At 39.2% G+C, this 18344-nt stretch overlaps 1 protein-coding gene across 2 annotated transcripts in view; it reads right to left on the reverse strand.

Moving 5' to 3' along the window:
* The window catches only part of MGMT (O-6-methylguanine-DNA methyltransferase), a 433459-nt gene that overhangs the window by 155182 nt on the left and 259933 nt on the right, over positions 1–18344 (reverse strand). For both annotated transcript variants that reach the window (XM_063435142.1, XM_063435143.1), the window contains exon 4: positions 8572–8732. In XM_063435142.1, coding sequence (XP_063291212.1) covers positions 8572–8732 — 161 coding nt within the window. The remainder of the gene's footprint in view (positions 1–8571; positions 8733–18344) is intronic.

Below are 18344 nucleotides of genomic sequence, written 5' to 3' on the forward strand. Positions count from 1 at the left end.
ATGTTTCCTTTGAGAGTCCTGTGAGTGGCACTGTAGGGTTAAGTAACTGATATATTTGTCACAATTACATTATTCAGAGGTAAATAGGGACACGCAAAAGGTAGATGCCAAGATGTTTTAAAATACAACTTTCCCATGATGCTTTACCATTCTGAAGGTTGGGATCTACCTTTTTGGTTACCCCTGGCTTACTAGTAGGTCACATTATCTTTGTTTTATATCTCAGTATCTGGTGTTCTTCTACAGGAGTTGTGAAATAATCCAGTCTACCTTGTAATTATTAAAGGGAAATTATAGTGCAGGGAAAACAAACTGGTTTTGTTGGGCACTACAGCTTCCCCCTTTGTCAAGGCCATCAAATCAGCTGCTTTGATCTCAGCCAATCCAATGCTCTTCCATAGGAATGCATCGGGAGGTTATTGTGCATATATGGAAAAACAGAGATGCATTGAATCAATGTATCACTGTGAGGAGCGTTCAGTATTTAGACGGGCACTAGAGGTGCTTCCTGGGTCTGTGTCAGACAGTGTGCAGCACACAGATCACTTAACGTCAGTGCTGCACATTGTGTAACACTGACCCAGGAACCACCACTAGTGACTGTCACTAGAGGTGCTACTAGGAAGTAATGTAAACAAAGGCTTTTCTCTAAAAAAAATAATAAAAATAAATATGTGTTTCACTTAAAAAACCCTGCAAGGACAGTCTGTAGACACCAGAACAACTACATTAAGCAGTGGTTGTTCTGGAGGCTATAGTGTCCCTTTAAGTCCAACAGCAAGTCCTCTGCCCCTCCCGCAGTACCCATCTCTTCACTTGTGTTATTCCCTCTGTCTGTCCTTTGTATAGGACCACACTGACACCAATGCTGGAAACATAAGGCACAGTAGGTGTCATGAATACCAAGTGCCAGGCTGCTCTATATCAACTCACCTGCTGTAATACATATACTGGCCACTATGTCACAAAAAGAAAGAATGCCATTGTCAAGGTGCTACTCCAACATGCAAGCAAGAGGCAACAGTATTCTATAAGACAGCATGTATTACCGGAGTGACTGGGCTTCAAGCAAGGAGGATAGAATATAATCAAAATATAAAACAAGCACAACCCAAAACAGGAAGAGATCAATGATAGGAGAGAGTAGGGGATATTGGCATACTGAGGCAGTGTTATGGATTCCAGAGATAACAGACAAAATACAGAGCTGTCAAAACACACTAAACATTGGAAAGCACCCTTGGTTAACTGTGACCAAAACAGGGCCAGGAAGTGAGGTCAGAGAAGGGCTAACACAGCATTAGCTAGGCACTGATTGGTTGGAAAACAATAATGGAGTAGTTGTATTTTAATTAGTGTTAGGTGTTTGCCTACATTAGTTTGGGCTTCATTAATGGTATAAAGACAGAGAAATTAGAGTGTCGGACGTCAGCACAATGTAAGAATAATGTCCAATGTCAGTATGCACGCCTTCTAGCGGAGCAGTGTGCAAAGAAGAGCACTGTGTCGGCCAAATTCAGGGAAGTGGCGTGCAAGCATTCAGCATTGTGGGCTAGCCGAGGTATGACAGCCATGTTGCCGTTTGTAAAGGGACAGGCTACCCATTCAGATGTGCTGGTGACCATCACCTTTGCTGCTGATAGGCCTGGTATTAGGGTGTACTTGGGTACCCTTCATTCCTGATAAATGTTACAATGTTATCTATGTCAGAAAGGTATGATAACCGGATTAGCATGGTTGGTATGTAAACAGATCCATGGTATACGTTGAGTATAATTTATACTGCCCTTGCTGCCAGGCATATCTGTAAAATACAATGAGAAAGGTAGATCTATTTCCTGACATAAAACATTTATTTATATGGTTGCAAACAACTGCATTCAAGCTGTCGAATGTTATCAAGAGTTATTTACATTACTCAGCAGAAGGTTTTGTGGGCATATCTTTAAAAGGAGCATACCGTTGATTTTATTGTTGCATTTAATTAAAAGCATATCTATTTTTTTAGCATTCATATTAACCTATTGAGAGTGAGGGGTGTGAAGCACAGAGCTTAAACCATTACATAGAATTCAAGGGGTAATGATAACAAACATATCACAATTCATTCAAACAATTACCCTTTGGACCGAGCATAAATATATCACTAAATTTTTATTTGAAGCATTTTTCCCATAATCTGCAAGAAATCATAAGTTTATTTTATAGACAAAATGTTGAGATCCTTTTCATACTCTGTCCAATGAAGTCACATTTTGGTGGTGGCCCGAAATCGCAGCATATTGGGTCACAAATTAGCTGCTTTGTCAAAATGTGTATACCATTAAGGGAGTGCGTTAATACTCAAGTATATAGCTATAGCTCTGAATAGAATATGACATATGTAGAAGTGCATTGCAACAAGGTAGAAATGACTATTGGAACATTGGAAGATCTATACTACAAAGCGTATTCGATAAGATTTAGGGAGATAGATATTCATTAGATCGCTTTATGTACAGTTACAAGGGTATTTTTAGTCAGTATTGTTAACTTTTATAAAGTAACACAAACTTGCTAGGACACATCTGCCCACCTTTCTTGCTCCTTCTCCAAATCTGCCGGATTTCAAAATTCACTGCATTTGTGTAGCTTTATATGTAATTACATACAGCAATGTGTGATTATAAGTGGCCTGGATAAGATCATTCATTGTTTTCTGTAAGCTTGTAAAGGTTCTTTGCGCATGTCTTCAATACATTTTGTATTGAATGCAGTGACAGGGAAAGGCACTAAATTTTATTTTGGTAACCATACACTTTATGTCAGCCGATATTGATATATATATATATATATTTTTTACACAATTTGCTTTAGCTTGCAGAATTATAATAATTACCCATGCATAATAATGAAACAGTACTATTATTTGTCTTATGAGGTCAGAAAATGATGCTCATATCCACGGATGAGCCTCAACACTAAAACCCCTGACAGGTGAAGTAAATAACATTGATTATATTGTTACAATGGCACCTGTCACGAGGTGGAATATGTTAGGCTGCAAGTGAACAGTCAGTTCTTTAATGTCATGTATTGGAATCAGGAAAAATGGACAAGCAAATAGATCTGAGGGACTTTGACAATGGCAATAGTTATGGCTAGATGAATGGGTCAGAGCATCTCCAAAACGGAAAGTCTTATGGGGTGTGTAACGGATCGCCTGGCACCCCGACTGGGTACCTCCGTTAATGGATGCTCCTAGCGTTTCCTGAGGACTCCAAGCACTGCAGCAGACACCACAACCACCGAATCAGAGAAGCGTATAAATCCGCTCAAGCATATGAATGCTGTAGACAGTTGAATAGGAAACCATACGAATAGGTTTACACTCCTAGCAGTCAAACTGGAACAGCATACAATAAATCCTCCCCCAATAATGAGACGACACTTCACTTTGAGGGTTAAGCAGGAACTCTCTGTACTGGCCCATACAGCCTCTTTTATTCCCAATCCTTAAACACATTACAGCCCACAGGGTTTTGCAGAACAACCAATCAACACATTACAACTCATACAATGCAAGTACAGCAGCCAATCAGACACAATGGGACAATAGAAACACACCCAGCATATTCCTCCCCTCTGCTTAGGAGATAATTGAGTCAATTACTGTATCTACTCAATTATCTCCAAGCTGAAAAGTTACACTTTTTATACATTTTATAACTTTGTGAGTTAACATCGTACATACATAAAACTTATATTATTTTAACCAGTATAACTTGGGGACAAACATATCCAAAATCCACTTGAATAGGTTCAGGGGTTTAACAGTTAGGTTGAAGGCCTTTGTTTTCACTTGCAAACATGGCTTTTCCTGCTCCGACCAGTGCACACTGGTCTGGCACTGTCCCTGGGACAACATCCTGCTGGAGAACAATGGATCCAGGGGAGGGGAAGAGGAAGTGTCCAAAAAGTTTCAGTATTTCCCTTCACTGTTGTTAAAAGGCCCGCACAGTACAATAAAGTACAATATGTCCAAATGCAGTTCTTTAAAGGGTCCCATCTTCCCGGGACCATAATCACTGGGCAGGAGGCGAGCAAGCAGTCCCCTCCAGGAAACTGGGGCAGACTCTGGTGCAGGGTCCAGTCCGCTACAGGGTGTTTCCAGTATGCAGTGTTAGTACCTACCACAAGTGGTGCAAGGAAGGACAACTGGTGAACCAGCACTAGGGTCGTGGGTATCGGTCATGAAATGCATATAACATGATTAGCTGGTTTCAACATGTCTTTATTGCAGAGCTTACCTTGAGGTGAGACATCATCTTCAGCAGCAGCATTACATTTGAAAAATGGCAGTAAGCTCCACAAGCCACCTCCGACCCTGCTACCTTTCTGTGATGTCACTCAGGCTCTCATCACAGCACCCACTTTTTAATATTTTTTTTTTTAACAGACAAACAAAACAAATAAACAGAAGAAGAAATAGCTATACTATAATAAATACACGACGTCTACACAACTATGGGATTTTTCTGCTCATTCTTCAAGTTCTAACTACAGTGCTAATCTCAGTAGCGTGCTGGAAGCTTCCCAACTCTACCACTCAAAGTCACTTTGCAAGCGCTGTATCCACACTGAATTCTTGTCTTGAGGGAGGTACACTTCTCATGACCGTGGATTCCCCATGATGCGGTCCCAAATTCTCAACACCTAACTCCTCGGGGACTGGCTGAAGCCTTCTATTGTGTCGAGAAGAGTTCTGCCTTCTGTGTGTATCACATAGAACCTTGATTGGGGAGAATCCACTAATACAGTAGCCGGTGTCTTCAACCTCTTTTCGTAATCCAACTTGACGCAGACACTTTGGCCCTTGTACAGCTCAGGCAATGGACATGCAAAGTGTCTTCTATTGTAAAAGAATCTGTAATTCCGCTTTGCCTCCTCATCCCACTTCGGAATGTCCCCTGGAAGAATAGAGGAGGAAGGCTGGGAAGCATCCACAGAAGGCAACGTGGCATGGTCCCTCAGGAGGGAACTTTTCTTCCTTTGGAAGATCTCAGCGGCAGAAAATATCCCAAAGGTGAGTGTGCTGAAACCAAACCTGACCAACCAGTGTAATAAATGCAGTCAGCTTGTGGTTCCCCATATCTAGGGGTATTTGCCAAGATCCACTGGAAGCATCAAGCATGAAAAAGAATTTAGCCCCTGACAACCTGTCAGCAGCATATATCTCTCCCTCTTCACAGCCTCATTCAGACATTTTAAATCCACACAACTGTGAACTTCCCAGCTCATCTTAGAGACAGGCACAATGGGAGCACACCAGACAGTTGTTTTATTGAGTTCCTCAATAACATCCATACCCTTTATTCTCTTAAGTTCCGCTTCAACCTGTGGCAAAAGTGGGAATGGAATTCTGCGAGGTGTAGTAATACTGTATGGGATCATCCTTTTTAAGCTGTATTTGTACGGCTTACAATTCAACAAGCCAAGATCTCCAAACATGACCTCATGACCTCATTTACTCCTGTAACAAGGCGCAGACTGTAGACTACGTTCTGGCTCAAAAGTTTATTGTTCTCTGATTGCATACACCTACAGAGTAAATTTTTATTTTTTGCTTTTTTCTCACTGCTTGCAAAAAATTGCATGACACAATCAATGCAACCTCAACTTTTAATTTAGTGTGCTCAGGCTGTGGTCGTCGTGGCAGTTTCATGAACGTTGCAAGGGAAATAACGGTAATGTCCATTCCCGTATCAATCTTAAAAGCAATACTTACACCCATCACTGTGAGAGTAATTTGCCAATCTTCATCAGCGCCGTATTGTTCAATCACAGACCTTACAAAAGACACCTCTTGTGTCTCTTGGTCACTGTCCAGATACATTTCCTTAATGGGCTCTGATTTGCAAACCACTTCAAAATGGCCAATTTGTTCTGGCTTTGTTCGATGAGTGCGGTTACATAGTGTGCAACGAGCCTGTGCACCTAACCGCCTCTAAACCGGTCTGCTGCCTGGTACTCACAAACTGTCTGTGGCTTGAAGCTCTCTTGGACTGTTGCACTTCTTGTATCATGCTTTCAGATCTCATCTCTACACTTTGCTTCTTCAGTAGGTAATTCTGGTGGGCCATTCATATAGCCTCATCAAGTGTCAACTCAAATTACAGCTACAGCTTCAGTAAGACTGCTGAGTCTGCAATCCCTACGACAATTCTGTCTCTGACCGGCTCCTCTTTGGCAGCACCTAACTCACTGGAAGAGACAGTGTTATGCTCTGGGCAATATCCTGCTGGAAACCTTGGGTCCTGGCATTCATGTGGATGTACTTTGACACATACCCAGAGATAGCTGCAGACCACATACATCCCTTTATGGCAATAGTGTTCCCTGATGGTAGTGGACTTTTTCAGCAGGACAATGCACCTGCCACACTTCAAAGTTGTTCAGGAATGACTTGAGGAACATAACCAAGAGTTCAAGATGTTGCCTTGGTCTCCAAATTCCTCATATCTCAATATAATTGAGCATCCGTGGGATGTGCTGGAACAACAAATCCGATCCATGAAGCCCCACCTCGCAACTTGCAAGACTGAAAGGATCTGCTGCTAATGTCTTGGTGCCGGATACCACAGGACACATTCAGGGGTCTTGTGCAGTTCTATCTTCGATGCATTAGAGCTGTTTTGGCAACACAAGTGGGACCTACATGATATTAGGCATGTTATTTTAATGTTGTTGCTGATCAGTGTAGTTGATGCTTAGAGAAAGTGATGCCTACATGAGGTTGAATTAGAAGAAGTGGCCTAGAAAACAGTGGCCGGTGTGGCTAACATGACAAGTAGCTAGATATCACTCCACAGTGTCTCGGAGCACTCTTAAAGTTTTCTTTATGGGCAATAGAGACATAACTGAAGAATGTGTAACCCCCCTTTCTCTATTACTATTTTCCTTTCGTACAACACAAAATATAAAAATTGTCAAATTGGAAAAAAAAAGTGTTCTTTATGGGCTGAAAAGCAGTTTTTTCACTTTCACATACCACATGGTCATTTTATAATATTCTCATACTACACATATAAGGGACTTTTCCACTAGAAGCTGTAAACCAGAGAATGGACTCAACACAGTGGGACAGGAGTGGATATTGATCTAGGACAGGTGGGGGGCTCCTTGCTAACCTGTTTCTTCACTGGCCATGAGTCATTCAATATGCACATTTTGAATGCATTTCTAGACCTTAGAATAATTCCAAAATTCTAAAAATCTTCTTTAGAGTAATAATGTCACAATGGCACTGCTACATGACACAGTACCTCATGTATTAGTCATATAATAATGATGTACCAGGGGTAAAACTGCAAAAACATGGGCTGTGTGAATTTCATTTAAGAGCTGAAAGGTTTTCCCCAAATTTAAATATATAATTTAAATGTTTGCACTGAAATAAGGACCTTGAGTTTATCATTAACCCCTTAAGGACACATGACATGTGTGACATGTCATGATTCCCTTTAATTCCAGAAGTTTGGTCCTTAAGGGGTTAATCTACTTTGTGATGTGCATAATATTTCTTTGAATATTTTGCACAGTTTTTTTTCTTTATATACCCAAAATCCAGATTCGCAACGATCATTTATAAAAATAAAAAAGAATACCTTCAATCTAGTTAATGCAAAGTAGATCAAAGTTTTTTTTTTTAGCAATCTTAAAAAAAAAAAAAAAAAAAATCACCATTTACAACAGATATTTAATTGAAGTATACTAAACAAACAGTCATCTGTTTGCAGACAATACAGAACGGCTACCTAATGTAACGTAACTCTCACCAACTGTGTTCATGAAACTGTCTAATTGTCCATTAGTAAGCTTCATTTGTTACATTCTATGGAAAACACAACCAGTTGAGTACATGGGGTTGATGGATGCTCACATCGTCTTGGGGAAAGACAGTTAACCCATTCATTCCACATTTTGATTTCCTATGCTACTTTAAGCAACTACAAAAAAAAAATACCATCCAGTTTTTAAAATAGGTTAATTGACTGTATTTATGCCAAAAAGACCTATTGATTTCTAAACTTTTTCTTCAAAGTCAAACACTGAGCAGCATAGTTTTAATGTTTTTTTTTAAAGCTCTTGCCAAGACTATCACAAACACTTGTAGCAGCGTGAGATAACAGAGACCCTACAAACTACACACTGTGCATGTGTCTGTTAGAATACTGTTAAACACTACCGACAAGAGCTGCCAGTGTAGCGTGCCATGCAAGTGATTGTTAATGAAGAGGACAAATATACGAGAACACGTTTCAAAACAATATTGCGGTATCTTGTAATACTTTCTTCTACTGGACTATCACAATTTTTAGAATTGACATTAATTTGTGTGCTCCTCTGCTTATTAAATGTAAATGTTTGAGACTTGATAAAGGGATGATCACCTTAAAGATTAGCTTTAGAACAATATGTGAATCCAATAAAAAGGATGTTACAAAATAATTTAAAACACTATTATTTGCAGAATCTGCATCAACGGACGCATAAAACTTCATTGATGCAACAATGTGTACAAAGGCTTACCCGTCTCAAAGACTGGATGATGGAAAGCTGGAATAGGGACATCCTCAATCAGCCATGGCTCACAGAAGTAGGTTCTGAGCCAATTTTCACATTCTTTCATAGGTTGGGTTTTCTCTGGGGGGGTTTCACAGACCTTGTAAGATACAGTGGTAACCTGTTCGCTGCAAAAAAAATAAAACTAAAAATGAATATCATTCGCTTGTTTGACACACAGCAACAAGAATTTAGCAAATGAAAAATATATCCAAGTTTCATGGACAATAAACACAATTAAATAGAAAATGTTACAGTGTAAACATTTGTTTAAGCTGCACAGATTGATTTAAAGTTTAATAGCCTGTGAAAACAGGCACACATATTTTATTTTTGCAGCATCAAAATTTATAATGTGGCACACCTGTGAACCACCTGTTTTGTTCGGAATGTTAATGAAACTGGTGAGCTATGAAAGGGTTACACACACAGATATTTCATCCAAATACAACACACAATGCACTCCTACCAGTCCTACTAACCCTATCTACTTGCACAGTTTTGCTAATTGATGAGAATATTCAATGGACTATTAGGGCAAACAGAAATAAAGTTGGCAGTAATATGAAATGCCCACAGGGCAAGTAAAGGCTCCGTTCAGCAAACGTTCATACAAATTGCTGTGTAATTCAATGTAACTTAGTAATTAGAAAAGTGAGAGGTTTTAGACAGATTGATAAATTAGCCTCATGCAATAGCACAGGGAAGATGTGCTCAGCACCAAGGGTAAGTCTCAGTTGCCCTTGGCCACGTCTTGGCCAACGTCTCTTGGTAACGGTCTCTTATATGCAAGGGACCTTTTGTTGTCAATTTACTTAGGGTTCTTAAAACCTGCTTGCACCCAAAAAAAATGATGATACACAAAGAACACCTTGAGATTGATCATCTCCATTTATTTAAGAACTAAGGGATAATTATTGCCCTAGGCAAATCCTTGTACAGTCTAGAACTAGGTTGTCAAACTCCAGCCACCTAGAAATTGACAGAGATCAATTTACAAAATTCTTCGAAAGCGACAGATGATAAGAGTATTATCAGAGCTGCTATTCATCTTAATCTTGGGGGGTGGAGTTTGAGCAACCTGGTTTAGAATCTACATCAACTTTATAGCCATCAAAGTCATCACATGCACTTTGTAGACACGTGATAAATGCCATAATACATAGAAGGTGCACTGACACATATTTCAACTTATCAAAGGTCTTTGAAACATTTTACAGAAATGACCAAACTATTTTTATTTTCATCTCCTTGTTGATATATCATTGTTTGAAAAATTATGTGGCTAAGATAACCAAACTAATTAATACAACATTTTATCTTCATCTTATACATTAAATCATGAAATATGGTTTATATATCTGTAGATATATCTTATTTGGTTTTGTATACTTGAGGATAAAGAGGAATCCTTTGCTATATCTACTTTTTGGGACGTAAAATGGTAAATACCATTTCAGTTATTTTTATTATCATCTTCACTGCAACTTAAGTGACTGTATTGTTTTTTGAGTGCTACATTAAATCACATGTATGTAAAAGATGGACAACCATTGCTGGGACCTTTTGGACCATTACACATAGAATTGCCCAGAGACACTGCTTTCCCATGGGGAAGCTCAACCCACATGTGAATCAGGCCCCTAATGTTTGTCTGTGATGAGCATTGGATTGGAACATAGTTGAGGAGGCCCGATCCAATGCTGTTGATGGAGTGCAAAGAAGTGCCGAGGGAGATTCAGCTCTGAAAAATGTATGTAAAAAGCTTTGTTTTATTAATTATTATTGGAAAAGGGGGGAGCACCTCAATAACTAGGGACAGGGGACACTAGAGCATTAGGACAACAGGTTTGTATTCCTAATGTTTTAAGTGTTCCTTTAAAGATGGAGAGAGGGGGAACATAAAAATATGATTTTTCTTTTTTTTTACGAATAACAGATGTTAGATGGACCTCTCTCCACAACCTTAGTGCCATGCTTTATTCTAAATAGAACCTCAAGGGCTGAGCACTGAGACAATAAATAACCTTCTAAATCACTATATGGAATGTTATTTCTTAACATAGTTACAATTACTATGCATGTTGAGTAGTAATCCTTACAATGATATTCACAGCTAACGCAAGACTAGGCATAAGATATCTAATTATGTGAATGACTTTCCCTGGTATACACAAATGATTCTCATAGTACATTAAATTATTTATTTTTATTAGTGTAGATGATAATTTAATCATCAATTATGCTGCTGTAAGTATTTGTAGCACAGTAATTTTTCCAATAATGAAACCTTCTCATATAATATATTTCTGTAACTACTCGTTACTGGGAATTTCCGGTCTGCTAACACGCAGAAAGAAGCAGAGAGTCCACAGGGGCATTGACTTTGGCCAAGCTTCCTCAATGAAGGGAACATCCAGCTTTATTAGCATATTTAATTGGCCACTGCTACAGAGAATTAGTTCTCAAAATGTTTGCGCTGCAACAGATTTGCAAATATATTTGGCCTTTACAATGAAATACTGAACATTAGCAAAATGGCATTTTTTGACCTCAAATATTTCATACAGCAGTTGCATGTGAGCAACCAGCCTATGTATTTCTATATTAGAGGCTTATTGGTCAAGTAAATGTAACTTTAAACACAAAGTCATAGCTCTTAACCCACTGAAGGCAGCAATAATCCATGCGTTGAAGTCCTCTGTTGCATATGCATCCCCCTTCCTGTAATCTGAATGCAGCTAATACCATATAAGCAATGAAGACCTCTTTGGTCATAGAATATCCTGCAATCAGGTATCTATGTTCATTGTGCATCATTTAAGAAAAACTGGCTGGGCATCATTTATTAAAAATATACTGCTTAAATGACAAAATAGAAGTTAGGGAAGCAGTAAAATGTTAAAATAAAAAAAAAAATTCAAAAAGTGCCTTCCTTTTGAAATACTTACTTTTTCTTTCAGTCATGGAGATCTCGAACGAAAAAATACTGACTTTTCCCCCTGTATTGTTTCCATGTTAAGTGTAGCACGAAAAGTAGTAACACCCCATTGCCCCACAATTTTACCTACATTATGTTATCTACGTTAATACTTAAAACACTGAACGAGTCAGAGAAGAAAAACAGCCGTGGATGAAAGCATACAACAGAGCTAGCACTCTATTTGCTCATGATTGATCAAGGATAGATCAAATTAAGTGTCTATTTGGATTTCTCACAGATACGCCATATAAAAGACAGGTATTGATGGAAACTTGCTAAAAATTTATGTGATAACTTTTCTCATGATGTAAATATAAGCAACCTTCCATACCATTATACTTAAAATATAGCGAAATTTAAAAACAATATTTTAGTCTTATAAGTACCAAGATGGCAACTTTGTATAATTAAAAAAAAAATTACACTAGCACTGCAGAAATCATAAATGCAGATAAAAGGCAGGAACATAGAACCTCCTCTTACTACAAAATAAAAAGATACTGTACACTACTGAACAAACAAGTAACTCTGGAATATTAAATATTAGCTGCCGAGACGCTACTGGCACTCAGCCACCTGTATACAGAATACCAGCCAAAGTAACCACAGGAACATGCACCTTTAGGCAGGAATCTGAGCTAGTGCTTTTGCTTAATGCACTATTTAATGACAAGAAATAAAATGGATTTCTTGCAAAACACTTACTTGTAATAGATTTGAAAATGTTGTGCCATAAGTTTGACTGCTTTTTGGTGGCTATATTACAGGATGCTCATATCATTCACTGTACTTTTAAACGGGTGTAGATTATATAATATTTAACGCATATCACAGACATATTTAAATGCCAGATTAATTAGAATGCATAAAGGTTGAAAATAAACCCCCCTCCTCTTTTAAGTAGAAATATTTTGGTTTGTGCTTCTTTGTGATTATAAGTTTTGATAATTGTTTTTCTAGTTATGTATAGGCGCTGTAAATTATACTAATTTATCATCCCTTTTATTAATTTATATAAGGTGTGTCTTAGTTTGTTAGGTTAGCATGGGGAAAAAATCTGTACATTTCAAGAAAGATGCTCATGTCTTTCCTGTCAATAACACACCTCCTCGGAGAGTGGTTATGGTGCCAAGCACCATAACTACTGTGTAACTATCTTGGAACTCAGTGTCTCAATCATGGCTCCCTGTCTTTATCAGTTCTACCCTTCTCTTATGTCAAACAACAGTGTGTGCCCTAGACATGCCCTAACTGAACTGTGATGCAAATTGCTAAATCCTTAACATGAAAAATGGTTAACATACGTTATGGGTAATTTTTAATGTTTTACACATTAGTGATAATATTCCCCTTTAAACAGGAAACAAACCAGCTTTGCCTTGGTATTTTGTATCACCTCACATGTGTCATATAGATGTTAGCTCTCTGTTTCCATTAATAGGAGCACAAGAAAAATAGTAAAAAAAAAAAAAAAAAAAATACTCTTGATCGACCTAAAGCAGTTTTTAACATCGAACACTTTTATAATTAAAAAACAAAAAGTAAAAATTTAATACTTCTTTAAGGTCAATTACTAATTTTTTACTTGTTTGAAAGTTTGTTTTCAACATGTTTGTACACAGACATCCTGTCTATCTACTTCTTGCACTCCCTGTGTTTCTTGGGAAGTCAGAGGTTGCAAGTCACATGACCTGCGACCTCTGATTTCACCAAATGTATGGAGAGTGTGAGAGGCAGACATCACGCTGCCTCCCACTAGACATCAGGGAAGTCCTGGCAATGCCATCTGAGTGCTTGGGTAAGTGCTGGAGATGCAGTCAGGGTGCCTGAGCAAGTTGCTGGGGGAACAGAGATGTCACAGAGATGGAGAGTAGAGCAATGGCACAGATTTGTGGAGAGTAGAGCAATGGAGTCAATTCAAAGTGCTAACCCATACATATAAAGCACTGAACAATTCTAAGCCCCTCATATCTCTTCACAGATCCTTTTGGTATCCCTCCTCGTTCCCTCCGCTCTGCCAGTGTCCTTCTCCTGTCCGCTGTTCACACCTGTACGGCCAACTCGCACTTTGACTCTCTTCAATCCTTTAAGAAGTGCCTTAAAACCCATCTCTTTAGGAAAGCTTATGGCCTCCCAGAGTAACCTCTACCTTACACACCTGTCTCTTGTTCTCTCCTACAGGGCAGAACTTTACTCTCCTCCAGCCCTGCTTCACTCCCACCTTATTTGATTTATATTTCCTGTCCTAATGTGTCGTATACCCCACCTCCTATAGACTGTAAGCTTTTTGAGCAGGGTCCTCTTCAACCTATTGTTCCTGTAAGTTTTCTTGTAATTGTCCTATTTATAGTTAAATCCCCCCTCATAATATTGTAAAGCGCTACGGAATCTGTTGGTGCTATATAAATGGCAATAATAATAATAGCACAGAGATGCTGGGGTGCAGTCAAAGGCGTAACTAGAAACCATAGGGCACGGGTGCGAAAATTGCTCTGCCCCCCCCATACTTCCCCGTGCCCCCCCACACATGTACACATACAGGCACACATACATGTAGAGACACACATACACACAGACACAGAGACCCATACACTCATATACACAGACATACACACACAATCACAGACACACAAATTCAGACACCAACAGGGGTGGTGGCGTGAGGGGCCCGGTCGCAGCTGCAACCCCTGCGACTGTGTGATGGCACAGAGATGCCGGTGGAAAAACGTTGGCACAGAGATGCTGGGGGGCAGTATGATGGTACTGTGATGCTGGGGGCAAAATGATGGTACTGTGATGCTGGGGGCAAAATGATGGCACAGAGATGCTGGGGCAGAGAGAGAGCACAAAAAGGCTGGAGGCAGTGAGATGGCACTGGCAGACTGTTTTTGGAGGCACGTATGGCTCACTGGCATGACGTACAAATTTTATGAATTTACTGCTCTTTGGCATGACATACCAGAATTATGCATTTACTGCTCATTGGCAATGGTATTCCAAGTTTATGCATTTTATATTCAGTAACAGGAAATAATTGGATTTAACGCGTTCCAATGAGAAGCAATGAAAGTGCATGCGACACCTGTGCATGAGGAGCATTGGATTGCACCCTCCCTGGAGGACGTTATGCCTCCTCAAAGACACTGCAAGAGTAGGAGAGGCAAACGGTGTACATACAGGTTTGCATCCCTAACACTATAGTGCTCCTTTAACAGTGACAGCTTATGTTAGTTTTTTACTAACAAGATTGGAAACAAACTCTTAGTATTCAGTTTCACGTGTGTAAAATGTGAAGGTCTACATTGTATTTTGTTCAAGTTTTTATTATCTTCTTAATAGAAAGCAAAACCTATCCACAAACAGTATGCAACAAATCCAGATACCAAGGACGGAGAACATTCTACATCTTCCTGGAGATGCAAAGCTCTGAGTTCACAAATGTAGATTATTTTTCCAAGAGTGTCCTCATATTAAGGTCTTGCTAACTGTCTACAAAGAGCCATTGAGGCCTGTTAGTTTGACCTATTACTTGACCTCACCTCCCTGTCCAGATTGAGGATATTGAAATGGTTCCAAAAATATGATCTATGAGACCATGGGAAGTTTTTAATGTGCTGACCAAGACCTTGAACTCAGCCCTATCCCTTGAAACATCTATTCCCCAAAGAAGCTTAAGACACCAGGAAAAAAAATAAAAAAATCAATGCAACTAAAAAAAAATATATCTTGCATATTTCAAGCTGGTCACCACAGGAAAAAAAAACAAACTATCAATTTATTTCACATAATAGAACTTTTCTACCTTAACCTTTTCACCTTTACATCACTAGGTTAATTGATAGAATGAAATAGCACCCATTACTGCTACTATAAATTTAGCATGTGAAAATCCTTGTCTCAGTATTTTGAGTAAGCCATCTATGTTCGTATACATTACTATTATTATTTTTTACTTATTTTTTTTTATTTTTTAAGGCAGATTATTTATCCGTTCTTCGTCTTTAACACCCATCACTCTGAAGCAGGTGATGATAACTAAACAGCCTAGCCTAAAAAATATCAAGATGGACCAAATCTTATTAAAGGGAAAATATATAATCAGAAAATTGCTCAGCTGTGCTTTTGGAGAATAAACACACTTAAAATAACTGCTTACATTAATATAAATATTTTGCCAATTTCTAAGAGTAATAGAACATACAAATGTAAATTGCGAGTTTCTCAGTTCCATATTTTGCATTTGCTTACATTTAACATGTTTTATTAATAGCACTTTGAGACAGCATATTACAGTCAACAATGTGAAAATTATAAAAGTCACTTTTTATCAACACCTTAACATATCATTAAAGTTGCCTTTCCCAGTGTGATAGATGAAGACAAAAAAAAAAAATATATAAAAAAAAAACCAAACTGCAGATAAATTATCCAGTCCCAAGTGATTCCAAAACAATTACGGGATGCAGAGCAATCTAGTTAAATTTTATTCAAAAGCTTACTGCACTTGTGTTTCCCTTATTTTTCTATCAATGAAACCCAAGAGGTTTAAACACAATTCATTATGTATGAGACCCAACTTGCATTCCTTGACTGTTGATTAATACAAAGTTTGCTGTATGTACATTTGCAACATTAGATGCATACAATATGCCAACCTATTTTTTCACTGGAGCTAATTATTTACAAAAATGACTACTTGAGACTAGAATTTATTAAATGCATGCATCCACCATCAGCTCAGCCCCAATAGGCAACCCAGAATGAAGATCTTTAACATGATGTGACAACATCCAGGAACAGAGGTATCAACACAGCAAATGTAGAAAATAAAGTGTACAAGTAACTGTGTTGCTTTGTTCGTTCTTCGCCGATGAAATGAGAGATTTTAATTGGTTTTAAAAAAAATAAATAAATGAAAACAACTATGCAATCTGTAGAAGTAAATTTATTTATCTGACTGGTTATACAAAACCAGACAATAAAAGGACTACTAGGCCAGAATAAATTAAAATCAAGCACTAAGAAAAAAGATATACCGTATTTATCGGTGTATAACACGCACTTTTTTCTCCCTGAAAATAGGGGGAAAATGATGGGTGCGTGTTATACGCCGATATCCCATAATTACTTACCTGTCTTGAAGCGTGGGCCGGTGTTCAGCGCGCACCGCGGCACTGGAACTTCAATTTCAGGTTCCGGTTTCCGGCGGGACTGAAAGGAAGTGTGCACGCTTGTGCACACTTCCTTTCAGTCCCACCGGAAACCAGAACCTGATATTGAAGTTCCTGTACCGCGGTGCGCACTGTGAAGCCGGCCCACGCTTCAAGACAGGTAAGTAATTATGGGACAAGGGAAAGTGCACTATGGGACAAGGGGAGGGGGGACACTATGGGAGGGGGTGGAGAATACTATGGGAGGGGGGAGAGAATACTATGGAAGGGGGGAGAGAATACTATGGGAGGGGGGAATACTATGGGGAGGGGGGAATACTATGGGGAGGGGGGGAGAATACTATGGGGGAGGGAGAATACTATGAAAGGGGGGGACACACTATGGGATGAGGGGGGAACACTATGGCATGAGGGGGGGAACACTATGGGATGAGGGGGGAACACTATGGGATGAGGGGGGAACACTATGGGAGGGGGGAGAATACTATGGGAGGGGGGAGAATACTATAGGAGGGGGGGAGAATACTATAGGAGGGGGGGAGAATACTATGGAAAGGGGGGGACACTATGGGATGAGGGGGGGAACACTATGAGATGAGGGGGGGAACACTATGAGATGAGGGGGGGAACACTATGGGAGGGGGAGAATACTATGGGAGGGGGGAGAATACTATGGAAAGGGGGGGAGAATACTATGTAAAGGGGGGGACCCTATGGGATGAGGGGGGAACACTATGGGAGGGGGGAGAATACTATGGGAGGGGGGAGAATACTATAGGAGGGGGGGAGAATACTATAGGAGGGGGAGAGAATACTATGGAAAGGGGGGGACACTATGGGATGAGGGGGGAACACTATGGGATGAGGGGGGGAACACTATGGGATGAGGGGGGGACACTATGGGAGGGGGTGGAGAATACTATGGGAGGGGGGAGAATACTATGGAAAGGGGGAGGAACACTATGGGATGAGGGGGCGGGGAATACTATGGGAGGGGGGGAAATTTCCTGGAATTTCCTTCTTAAAATGAGGTGCGTGTTATACGCCGATAAATACGGTATTTTAAATAAGAATCATATATTTGTTTTAAGTTGAGGCTACCACTTTTTTTTTTTCCTGCGGAAGAAAATATTATGAGATAATTATGTCATTTTCTGTTGTGTTTATCTTGCAATCCAAATTAGCCAGGCTGTAAGTGAAAGTAATTATTGCCATTGAAGCAAAATACTTTTACTATGACATCATAAAATAAGATGTGCAAACGTATGTGTATTTAAATATTATGGTATTAACAGCTTAAAATGTTGGTCAAGTAGATAGGTTCTGCAATACCCGACTTACATGAGGACTTGGCTTCTATAGAGTAGAGTTTGCTGGAACCTCGAAGTCTAAACAACACTTTATACCATTAGGGTTTTTTACTAAAGTGACAATTCAAGATGAATTCAAAGTGAGTTTCCACGTTAAGGAACAATTTTCTACATTGGCTTTGCTTTCAGTTTGTCTACTCGGTCTTAAATTTGAAATTAACTTTGAATTCTCACGTTAGTGAATAGCCCTGTTTGATACAGGTATAATTCTTTTTG

The sequence above is a fragment of the Pelobates fuscus genome, chromosome 10 (genome assembly GCF_036172605.1).
Source record: "Pelobates fuscus isolate aPelFus1 chromosome 10, aPelFus1.pri, whole genome shotgun sequence".
Taxonomy (NCBI): domain Eukaryota; kingdom Metazoa; phylum Chordata; class Amphibia; order Anura; family Pelobatidae; genus Pelobates; species Pelobates fuscus.